The 12,413-nt window shown below is 37.1% G+C and overlaps 1 protein-coding gene across 1 annotated transcript in view; it reads left to right on the top strand.

Annotated features, from left to right (window-relative positions):
• Positions 1–12,413, top strand: part of RANBP17 (RAN binding protein 17) — a 160,931-nt gene that overhangs the window by 17,838 nt on the left and 130,680 nt on the right. The window contains exons 12-14 of the mRNA XM_027810312.2: positions 139–332; positions 4,174–4,279; positions 5,856–5,991. Coding sequence (XP_027666113.1) covers positions 139–332; positions 4,174–4,279; positions 5,856–5,991 — 436 coding nt within the window. The remainder of the gene's footprint in view (positions 1–138; positions 333–4,173; positions 4,280–5,855; positions 5,992–12,413) is intronic.

The raw sequence follows: 12,413 nt of genomic DNA, 5'->3' as shown, positions 1-12,413 counted from the left end.
AATAAAATGAGATCTTACGTCTGTCAGGTGTGTTCATCAGCTGCTAAGGCTTTTAAAGCAGTGATGGTACAAGATCTGGATGGGAAAACAGCTTTTAAGCCATAGTGGCTAAGTGGTTACTTTCTATCTCTATTCCAGAGACAGCTTGGAAGATCCACTGGATGATACAGCTACAGTTTTTCAGCAGCTGGAACAACTGTGCACAGTTAGCAGGTGTGAATATGAAAAGACCTGTACACTTCTTGTACAGTTGTTTGACCAAAATGCACAAAACTACCAAAAATTATTGCACTCTTCTAGTAGGAATCCATTAGAAATCACAGTTCAGGAAGGTTAGTATTTAATTTAATTTTTAGACTGTGTTTTATGTGCCAATAACCAAATACTTGCATATGCAAAGGAGTGGTGATCATATGGCAGGTGTAACTAGACCTTTTCTCAAACTAGGAGTTAATGATCCAAGTCACCTTGCACCTCATTTTCACTGGCTGTCTTTGTGTTGAATAGGATACATTGGCAATTCCTGTGTTTGTTTTAACATCTTGTTACATCTTTGGAATATAAGCATGAGAGCTGTAAAAAAACTAATTGCTGAAAATCAAAATTTTAGTGCCTCAGGTGCCCTCGTGGGAACCAGCTGCAACTTGATGAACATTTTTTTGAAAACGAAGATGATAACTTTCGTTCTTGTTACCGGCTCTTTCCTAATATAGTTATCTTATGGCTGTTGCATCTTTACATGGATAAATGGTGTTGTTTTGAAAAGGTGAGACAGGTTACTGCTTAATACAGCTGTTTCTTTGCATGCTATTAAACATTTGTGATTTATTTTGCTGCTCTTTTGTTGAGTTTGAATATGCTGATTTTCTTCTGTGTAGGAGCCATTTTTTTGCCAATTTATATAAGACCTCCTACTTATCTTTTTTTTTATTAATTCCAATTTCTTCCATACACCTATCAACTTCTGTTTGGGAGAACTTTCATTAATGACCTGATTTCATTGACCAGCTGCAGTCTGAGTTTATGCCCTGCTCCCCAGTCACGGGGAGCCAAAGGGAAACAATCAGCTGGAGTCTTTCAGTGTCAGTGCTCTGGGGATTGCCGTTATGCAGTAGAAAACATTTGATGCAGTTTAAATATTGTGTTTCTTTTCTGCAAACTAAACATTTGTGCTCTTACTGAACAATAACTGTTATATCCCCTAGATATACATAGTTAAATTTAGATGTTTAATGGCTTTTAATGTTACAAAATAAGTTAATGTAATATTAAGATCTCATTTTATTATACTGTCTTGCTCTGTGTATCAATAGTGATGCGGTCATGGTTTACTAAAACAATAATCCCCAAGAAATGGGTCATTAACAGTAGTTAATGATTACTTGTGATCTATGGTAATGACTGATTTCTTTGGGATTATTGCTGTTATAAACCATAATTACAGATTATTATAGCAATAATTATTTTCTAAAAGAAAAGATGTTGTCTGCCTCAGTAATTGCAAAAGCAAATGCACTGAAAATTTTAAATAGTGAAGATATAAAAGAGGGAAAGCAGCCTTACCTATTAATTGGTATTGTACTAAGGGAAGAGAACTATCATCAGAAAAATAACTATGTACTTAAAAATAAGCTACTGCAATTTTTAAAAAGGTTTTTATTTTAAAAGACTATTGGCCAAACTGGTGGCTCTGCTATTTGAACTGCCTAGCACCACTTCACAGTTGCTTTTTGATACCATCTTCAACAGGCCGTTCTTTAGTAGCTGTCAGTGCTAAATTCTTTTGAACAGTGTCCATTTTCTTAGACACTTCAGCTCCTTGGTGTTTTGCTAATGATAGTGCAATCTCTTAGTGTCCTAAATTAACAGCTGTTTGTACTGCAACGTGTACTGTGTCTGATGGGGCTTTGCTTGGAAGTGTCCTGTTTGTGAAGAAGCAGAGGTCTTGAAACAGGGAAATACACTGGTTGTTGGACAGGTCATACTGTCCTTCCAGATCATTAGGGGTGGAACAGGAACAGTATGAGAAGATATATAGAAGTCTTCCTCATATATCTTGTCTTGTATCAAAAGTCAACACTTGTTCCCTGTCGCAAAGTGGGTTTTGTTATAGATCTCAGACTGTATTACATATTCATTTGGTATTTTTTTAAAAATAAGACTGAGATTTAAGAGAAACCCGAATGCTTTCCTGTATGTGTCTTTAAATCATCTGCGTGTTATTCCATACTCTGCATTACATTTTTGTGTGTATTTGATCTCAGCGTTATTGTTTTTATGTATAGAACACACTGTGCTATATACCTCAGACTGAAACAGAATTACTTGTGATGTATAGTCACCAGGTTCTGGCCATGAGGATACTGGTACAGCTCAGAACTACTTACGGTTCCTGGTTGAAGGAGCTTAGGAAGTAGAGCAGTCAGTGCGCTCTCAGTTCTGGGTTTTTCAAAATACAGCAGTGCAAAACGTGAGGGAAATTAAGTGAAGCTTAATGTGATATGAATGAAGACTAGTTTATCAGAGATTTGAAACAAACATGAAATAAACCCTCAAAATTTTTGGTACATACTGTGCATGTCCTGATACAGATGTAGAAATACCCAAAATAAAATACTGTTTTACAGTCATAATGTGACGTCATTTGTTTATCTGTAGTTTATCCTTTATGTTAAACTTCAAAATGAGTTCAGAAGATGCTTTATTTGTCAGAGTGTTATCTTCATGTAAGTTATGCTGCGTTTACTTGGTAAAAGCCTAGTAATGAGGGCAAGACATATTCTAGTTTATGTAAATATCTCACTTACTCCCTGGGAAGCCTTGTCTGTGACTTGATCTAACTTAAATGGAAGCTCTTCCAAGTTGTCTTTGCTGTGGTGTTACTTTCAACCAATTTGTTTTAATTTATTGCAAAGTATATTTTGCCAAATGAAGATGGAGTCTAAAAGTAGCTTTACTGTCTGATCGTCTCAGTGCATTTCCATTGAAGAAGGAACCTTCAGCAGCATCCTGAAGTTTTAACAGGTCTATGTATTACTTTGCTATTCAGGTCTTAGTTTTGATCTGACTTTAGGGAAAAATACTGTTATCTTTCCTGAAAGGAGATACCAATCGTTACTGGATTTGCAGCTTAAAAAGCTGAAGCAGGAATCTGTGTGGCTTGAGTAGGTATCAGTAGCTCATATTTAAAGATATTGCGTATCAGTGTGCCAGAGCGATTAAAATAATCCCGGTTTTGCAACATGGCAATGATTCTTCAGCAGAGGCCGGCCAAAAGAATTCCTCTGAATCAGTGTTCGTAAGCTTAAGAGTTCTATATTTATAAAGTGGGATTTCAGTATTTGAAAGTCTGTATAAAATACACTGCATACTCAAACTCAAGGAGTTATTTATAGAACCTTAGCTTTACAGAAATTATAATCTTTATATTGTAGTTTACTTGATAAGGACATTGCCAGTGGATCTTATAAGTGTTTTAGTGGAAACTGACAGCTAAATAATCTGGAAGCTTGGAAGGCATGACAGCATGGCTTGAAATGGATGAACTCTGTCTTTCAAGGCCTTATAGAAGACAGTCCACAGAGACTTTCAAAACTATGTGGCACTTCACAGACTTTTCTTGAAGAATATGTCTGATTTATGTCATAAATACTTTCTGATATGCAAATCACTTTAGATAGTACTTCAATATTACTAAGACTTCTCTATTTGAAATAGAACTAAGAAACAAGTAAATTGTAGTGAGTCTCAATTACTTTCAAATACTGTTGATAAGCAGATGTAACAGCTCCGCTGTAGATAAAATTGTTCCATGCCTTCAAGTAACTTACGGCAGGCAAGTGAGAATACTAGATTAACTGTGTATCTAATCCTACCAGGCTGAGTTTGCTTAATAGGCATTTTAGGTTAATTGTTTTGTGTTTTATTTATATTTCTATTGTATTTATAATGTCCAGATTAATAAGTTGTTAATAGTTTTTCTGTCAGTTCTGCCCAGAACATTTTGTTAGCTGATTTGTTTGGGTAGATTTTAAATCTGTTGAAGGGAGAAACTAACCATTCTCTTGACAGCATTCTGCAGTCTGGTACCTTATCGAACTGCTGATAACCTTATGGAAGTGTATTGTACTAGCATAGCGACTTATAATCATTAACTTCTTCTTTTAATGTTAGGACGTCTGGCATGGCTTGTCTATTTTGTGGGTACTTTTGTGGGAGGACGATTAACATACACTAGTACTGATGAACATGATGCCATGGATGGAGAATTATCCTGTCGGTAAGTATTGCTTCTTTTGAATTCTGTATTTTGATATTATTATTTTTTAATGACATTTACTGTCAGCAGATATTTTGAATTTAAATATCTCAGTTTTGTCTGGTTCTTGGACGGCGGGTGCTTAAGGACTGTACTGACTTTCTGTGGATTGAGACCATTCCACTGGCTTTGATCTTTCCTGGTTCATCATCCTGAGCAGTGAAGGGGTCGTTAAGGTTATCGTTTCAAAACTATGTTTCGGAGGAAGGGAAGAGTATTAAAGATAAATATGTCTTTTACTATAAGCAATATTTAGATATGCCCATGTAGCTGCCTGTTTTCATTTGTGCTTTATACTTGTGCGCAAGTGTTGATTTTAATAGTTGTGAGTTATGGCTGTTTATTTTCTGCACTACTTCCTCTACGTTGATTATTGCGGTTGAAGAAATGCAGAGGAACTGCTAGTCAACCATTGAAAATTTAGACTGACTTTTATACTAGAGCTTGGAATAAAAAAGAAGGCTCTAGATTTAAAAATGTACATGCTAGGGTCTTTCTGCAGGTTTTATGGTAAAGGGTGAGCTAGGGATTATTGTGAGTGATGCATTCCTTGTGGCAAACACAAAGTATGTGGCAAACACTTCCTTAATCCTTTTTTTCACCCAGAAGTATGTTTAAAAAGGCATGCATATTTGATCCTGTTGTTTACATCCTCTAGCTAACACATGAAAAAGGCCATTCCAACTTAAAATTGAATAAAAAGCTTTACATTTTCTCCTTTGTTTCTTGCCTTCCTAATCTACCCTGGGGCTCCATGGTGTTAGCAATCTTCCACTATGTTTTTATTGAAAGTGAGAAGTTTTAATATACAGGCTTCAGATGAAGTGACATCTAATCCAGTGACTATGTATTTCAGAATTGACAAAAGGTTAGAATAATTTTTTGAATTGCTAGGGGATTAGGATTTCAAGCAATAGATAGCAGAAGAACACAGGTAAGTAAACAAAGGAATATTCCTTTAACAATAAAAAGTATTACATTTTCTTAGCTGACATAGGCTGAAATTGATTGTTTAAAATCAGTCCTGGTAACATGGAGATAAATACCAAGTAAGGATTTAGGTCAGAAAATACATGTTTTGTTCAGATGTTTTAGGGGACACAGAAGTGGGAAGAAGCAAGGTGGTGTGTTACATACTGTATATGTAAACTTATTTCTAAGTACAATAGTTTCAATTTCCAGGGAACTTGAACAGCTCTTATCTTGCATTTGCAGTCAGAGACCCATGCTTCTCAAGTTTCTTTCATCATGGAATTGATGCTCTAAGAAAGAAAAAAACATTTTACAAACTTACCACAGTATAACATATTTATCTGAGAAAATTTCAAGTGACAAAGTAATTAGAAAAGCATTATGTTGATGTTTATGTTTAATAGTGGTCAATTAGCATAATTAGCCTCAAAACAAAATCCTGGAAGAAACTTACGCAAACAAAAAATGGCTGATGGGTTCCTAAAGAAATTAGTTATGACAGTATCATTTAATTTGAGAATTCTTCCTGAAAATGGTGTTGGTTGGTTTTTTTCTGTCATTGAAGAGTTTTTCAGCTGATATCCTTGATGGATGCCCAGTTACCACAATCTAGCAATGAAAAAGTAGAACTGGCAATTCTGTGGTTCTTGGATCAGTTCCGTAAAACATATGTGGGAGACCAGCTTCAGCACACCTCAAAGGTAAGTATCTGTTGTAAACCACAACATTTGAAATAAAAAAGCCTGTACAGAAATTGACCTACCCATATGTCTTACGTGTAAAAGCTCGTGATCTTAGCTGGTGGCTGGCTGGCTAGGTGGAGAGACAGATAACCTATTAATATGTTGTTCATCTGAGTGGGCTGTTACCATGTATGCTTTTGAGTTTTGGCATGCAAGGAGTTAATATTTTAACAGCTATGTTCATTAAACAATTTTACGTTACTTTGCATTTCAATTTTTTATTTCAAACATTTAGCAGGGTTCTGCTATATTGTGTTATATTTCACAGCTGGGTACACAAGATTTATTCTTTTAATAGTTCTGTTCTTTTGACAGTTACTCATTTATGTGGTTTCCACTGTATTTCTCACATTACTTGGCTTTTCTGCATTTTAAATAGGGAAGAGGGAAAAGTAAGATGCATTTTTGAAGAAGCGGTAGTTAATTCACCTTAACTGTAGGGGACAGTCATAATGTAGATGTTATAAAGAGAATGTCAGTAAGATGAGATCAATTGATCTTGAGAAAGACTGAAAGAATTCTGTTGGAGCCCCAAGCAAATCTTTAACAAGAATTGTGACAGTGACTGAGATTTGGGTTTACTTGTGTAGTTCTCTATCTTGGCTTTCTGGTGAATGGTCCCAATCTCAAGAATCCTTTTATCCCTTCAGGTTCGAAGTGTACTCGGAACTTTATTGAATGGTTCCTCACTTAATGTTAAAAATAAAGTTTTACACTATACTGAAATCCTTTTCATGAAAGCAATGTGTTCCTTCCAATTGTTAAAGCTGATTTGTTATTTTTAAATGTGGTGTGCTGCTCTAATGCTAAGTAACAGAAGGTACATGGTAAAAACATACTTGTGCTCCCCGTATTTTCATTAGCAGAACTCCTACTGATGGCAATTCAAAGGCAACATGGCTGTGCAGTAGTTGTTACCCTAATCTGTAATGCCTGGATCATTTTTTCTTTCTACCCGATTTTGAGGGTTTTGATTTCACCTTATATTCTGACCGATTGAGGTGTAACTGCGGAGAAACCCTATCAATGTATAGTGTGCTATAGTGGGTTGTAGTAGGAGATGGTGTGCACAAGCTTTTTATATCCATCCTTGTAGAAAGCTGGAAGAAGTGTTTGTGTGTGGGTGAAGCAGCTAGCAAAAACCTGAAGTGCATTATTTGTATTTAATCATCTGAAGCTGTGTTGTTAGTAGAAAAGATGTAAAACTTGAACATTTGCCACCTACACCAGAATTCCATCCCTATGAATTTATCCAGCTCAGCAATGTGTTTTGAATAACCATAAGACTGCCCTGCGAATGCTGCGTGTATGGAAGGTTAAATGGTTAATTATTGAGTACAGTGCTGGCTGCTGTTTCCATTTGATTTATTGAAGAGCTCTTTGAACTGAAAGAATTAACTTTTACCGAAAGGACATGGGGGAAAACTGTGGGATGAATCTAAGAAAATGGTCTTGTGTTGTTTTGTTCTATTGTTTTGGTTTCCCCACCCCCACCCCAATAAATGGACATGAATCAAACTGGTAATATACCATATGGTGTATACTGCCTTTGCTTGTGACCTGTCTTGTATGTAACCAGAGTGGGAAAGTGGGAATTTTGCCAGGCTTTCATGGCGCATAACAGTGGAACGGGTGTTTCTAAATTCTAACCGCAGTTTAGCAACTCCATAGTTCCTTGCAGATGCATTTTCAAGTGTGCTTTTTTTTTCCTTCATTATTTGATTACATTATCTACAAGTATAATTTAGTTTGCAGTCAAATTACACTTTCTTTTTTGTTTTGTTGTAGCCGGCCTGATACAACAGCCTTTCTTTGCATTGATAGAATCCTGTGGTCCATGTCACATTATTTTACTAGATCTTATAACAAAAAGCTGTGTGTGAAGGCATCTGAGCTTCCAGTTTTGGTGCTTTTTTTGAATTTTTAATAAAGCAAGGTGAGGTGTTTGTATACATTTTACAGTTAAGAGAAAGGCAGAAGGCAACGCTTGTGTGATTTTTCTGTTTTATCCTGCTGTAGCAGCAAGAATAGCAGCAGATGGCATTCTACCCTCACAGTTGTAAATCCTCTGATACTGTGTCTTGCTGGCAGCTATCTACAAATATGCAATAAAAAGGCTCACACTTGGAAGCAGAAAAATCAGACATATATCAAGTGACTAAGTTAATACACATTTATATAAATATTCAGGATTGCTTGGATTGTTTTATTTACAGAATGGATAATGGAAATTCTGCATGCTTCAGCCATGTTGAAATGATTTTTGAGAATATTTCTCTTATTTGATCATTTGCCTGTATACAGAAAAGCAGACAATGATTTGAGAAGGCTGAATAGTCAAATGACATCATAGAACAAGTCTTCTATATGAATATACAAATTTTGTTCATTAATTAACTCATATTCTTAAGTGTGTGCATATAATAAAAACAAAGTCATTCTAGAAGAAGAAAATTGGCTAGGTAAATTAATGCATTCCTATTAAACAGTCCACTGGGGCTTGCTGTTTGGGGAAGAATAACAAAACCTTGGAGATCTTTTCCATGATAGTGTAATATACTTCTAGCACCATTACATTTCCAATACAAAAATAATATGTCACGATACTGGCTTTTAGATTGGATAGACCTGTGAATGAAAATATATATATATATTATATTTCTGTTGAATACTAGACTGGATTCTCTGGTACTGTACAGTGCTATTAATAATCTATATGTCTATCAATACGTATTTTATTTTAATGCTGATATGACTTAGCATTCATAAAGTCACCTTTTTGTGGCGTGCTGCTGATTTGGATGCTGGCAGGGTAGCTGAAGCCAAGTTGGCCGGAAAAGCACTGCACTGTGCTTTACTGAAATTGTAGCCTCTGCTTCTATCTGTGGTAGCTCTAGTACTGCTGTAGCATGCCACTGTCAGCCGCTAATGTAAGTAGTGTAATGTTGCATTGAAATTTGATTTCTGACATCAGACACATGGTATTAGCCTAAACATTGCTGTTTTGAATGAGGCTTTACCTTTGCAATATTCTTAATGTAACAACTATGCAGTTATTTATTTACAAGGGACACTAGAATGGGAGGAAATGGATCACAGAGGACAGGATTTAAATTCAGAGAGTTCTTCGTAAGCTGGAGAAATAACCTGAAAGTTTAAAATGCTGGTGAAATACTATGCTTAGGAATGAAAATTCCGTCTTAGAACTACCACTAGGAAATCTCTGACCAGGCAGCATTATTTCAGGAAATGCTGTGGAGTGTAAGCAGGGGTAACTCAACAGTGTGTGTTGGTTTTGCACACAAAAGAAATACAACATCTTTGTGGCTGAAGTAGCAGAAACATTGTGTCAGGTGCTGTAATTTCCTACTCATTTGTAGGAGAGAATATTTAGCTCTGATTGGCCTTCAGCTGGGATAACGTGTCCAGTTTCGGGCACCATACTGTGGAGAAAGCTGTAGGCAAATGGGAGACTACAACCATGCAAATAAGATGCTGAAGATACTGCTTTGGTTTAGTTTAGCAAATAGAATATTGGGGTGGGGCAAAAGTCGAGGATGTCAAGAGTTGTTTTAGGAAAGCTGGTGATCAAATGTTTTCAGTGCCCTTCAAGGAAAAGACAATATGTAATTGGCTTAATTTGTAGCAAGGATGACTTCGGGAAACCTTTTTAGCTACCCCAGTAATGGACTACTGGTGTGTACTACCCGGGATGCTATGGGTGCTTTTGATTTATGGCCAGGAATACTTCATTCATGCCTCTGTGAAGTACAGAATAAACCAGAAATCCTGCTGGACTAATCTCATGCTTCATAACAAGACTATTCTAAGTGGTCGTGGTTGTTTGCTATGGCTTAGCCAGTGAAAAGCATGCTTGGGGGGAAATGAGCCCTCCTGTTTTTATTGTGTGTTATGCTGATCATAATGAATTTTTCTGTTATTTCAGGATTTTATCTTAGCCTGCCATGTCTCAAGTAACTCATTACAGCCATTTTAAAAGGAAAAAGAATGAGCACTAAGAGTGACGGGAATCACTGTATCTTTGAACGTGGAGAGCTGGCAGAGGAGACTGACTCCTTTTCCAGCTCAAAACATGAGTTCGCTCCTCATTCATCCATTCTAATGAAGATCTTGTCTTAGTTATCCAGCCCCAAGTGGGCCTCACTCTGGTTAGCCTGCCGTTTAGAGAGACTTACCTCTCCTAAGTTGTGTAACTACCTATGGCAAGTGCAGCAAATAAGCTGGGGATGCCAAGAATGTGTTTTGGCTGCTCTTTTTATTGTGGGTTAAAGCAGAGTTCGTCGCTTAATGAGCAGGTGCTTCATAGTTACATGCAAGTTCTTACCTTGCTGTGGCAGGTAGACCAGATCTTGAGGTCTGCTCCTTGGGCTTGAGGGCTGCTTGCATTGCTGCAGTGTTATTTGCTAACCCCAATAATGAATGTAGTTTGATATTTTTGCACTTGGGACACTTAGTTAGGCTAAACAAGGATAGAAAGGGAAGACGTGTTAGCCAGAACCTTTTCCTGCTTCCAAACACACCAGACAGGTCCTTGGAGGGGGAAGGAAAGCAGCAGGAGGGGTTTATAGCCTTCCCTAGAGTGGTCCACACTGCATCTATTCCAGACTCCCCCTAGGAGAGGCTGTATCAGCAGCTGATGGCAGGGCCGGGCGCATTTGGCTCTCTGGCTCTAATTGGCGGTAAGAAATTGCCAAGAGTGAATCAAACAGTAAGTTGTTGGATGTGTTTTGCCGATTAATATATCATAGGAAATTCGACTTAGCTAAGTTAATTGCTGAAACTTCTTAAGTTAACTTAGAATTGTATCTTTAATTTGAAACAAGTGTAACACTAAGGAATCTTCACAGTCTGGAGTCCTGACACCAGTGACAGTGTTCAGTTCAGTTTTTCATGTCTACACAGCTTACAGTGATTATATAAAAAAAGACAGGTTTGGTTGAAGACTTCTCTCTTGAGGTACAATGAAGAGTTACTCTACCAGTGTGCTCTTGAAAATGTATGCATGCAGAAATAAAATTCTGGTTATTGTTAGCTCCTTCGCATCTTCAGTTTTTTGGGGGAGTGCTTTTTTTAGTTGCTAAATATTTTGTGATTGAAAATAGAAGTATTTTGTGGACAAGTCAGTGGTCTATATGTGATAAAGAAATTACGTTAAAATATTAATGTAATTAGTAAGTGTTAAGCAGGGTTTAGAATTATGGTATAGTACTGTCTATGATGTCACTTACTTACACTCTGGGTTTTTTTGTGGCATCCTAACGGAGACGAAGGATTTTCTCTTAATTTTGCACTTGTCATGTTTCCGTTCTACAGCATGTGGCACTGTTTCACTAGAGTTGCCCCTGCAGCTCCCGGTATTGCCATTCCTGAAACAGAGCGGTCAAAGCTGGGACCTGCTCACAGGTTGGGTAAGGGCAGCATGGGGGAAACAACGTTTGTAATTGCAAGTGTTGGAGACTGAGCTATGCTCTTTGGCATAGCCTGATTACAAATTAAGCCTGGAGTTCTGTTTTCAGCTTTTGTAAGCAGAACAATCTTTAAAAAATCCCATTCATAATCCTAACCAAAATAATTATACTTGCAAGGTTGGTGTCTGTTTTGTATATTAAAAAGAATTTATTGGTTAAAATGCATTTAGGTAAACTCTTTTGCTCCAGTGTGGAGCAGACTAATGGTTCCCTGTTCTGCTATTTCTAATCTAACAGTAGCCCTGAATGTGTCTGGAGAAGCCTGGAGGCAATTTTAGTCTGTACCAGGTGGCTCTCGTTTGAGGGATGCCTCCAGAAGTGAAGATCACTGGCAGTAGGGTGTTCCAGCAAGCCATGCTTTCTTTTACCTTAAGTAAAAGCAATAGGGAGCCAGGGTAGAAAAGTAGGAGTTAGAATTGCAACTCTTCTGTTCCTAGGAAACAACCTCCTGTACAACTGAAGAGATAGAGCTGTCACCTTTTGTAGGTGCATCAGTGATTAATCTGGGGAATCCAGTCTGCTTTTCAGTCTAGGGCAGGTGAGAGTGAAGAAGGAAGTAGGAGCATGGATTAACATCTCAGAAAGTGCCTTTACAATTACAAGTTGAAGCGTGGTTATAAAGTGGGGAGGGGGGGATGCAAATGGGATTTCTGACAGTATCTTGTGCACATTTTTTTTGCTTATGTGGTCGATATAAAGAAGTTACTGTACTAACATTTAGGATTGCATATGTATGTGCTTTTAAAGCTTTTAAATTATAGAGAGGTAGATCTCCATTACAATAAAAAATACCTAGAGGGTTTAGAATTTAGACTACACTGTGTTTAGAGGGGAGGAAAAAAATAAAGTTTCCTTTGCTGTATGTTTTTTGCAGTAGCTGAAAGCAAAAAA

The sequence above is a fragment of the Falco cherrug genome, chromosome 8 (assembly GCF_023634085.1).
Source record: "Falco cherrug isolate bFalChe1 chromosome 8, bFalChe1.pri, whole genome shotgun sequence".
Classification (NCBI taxonomy): Eukaryota; Metazoa; Chordata; class Aves; order Falconiformes; family Falconidae; genus Falco; species Falco cherrug.
Note: the sequence above shows the minus strand (reverse complement) of the source record. Positions and strands in the feature narration are given on the sequence as shown.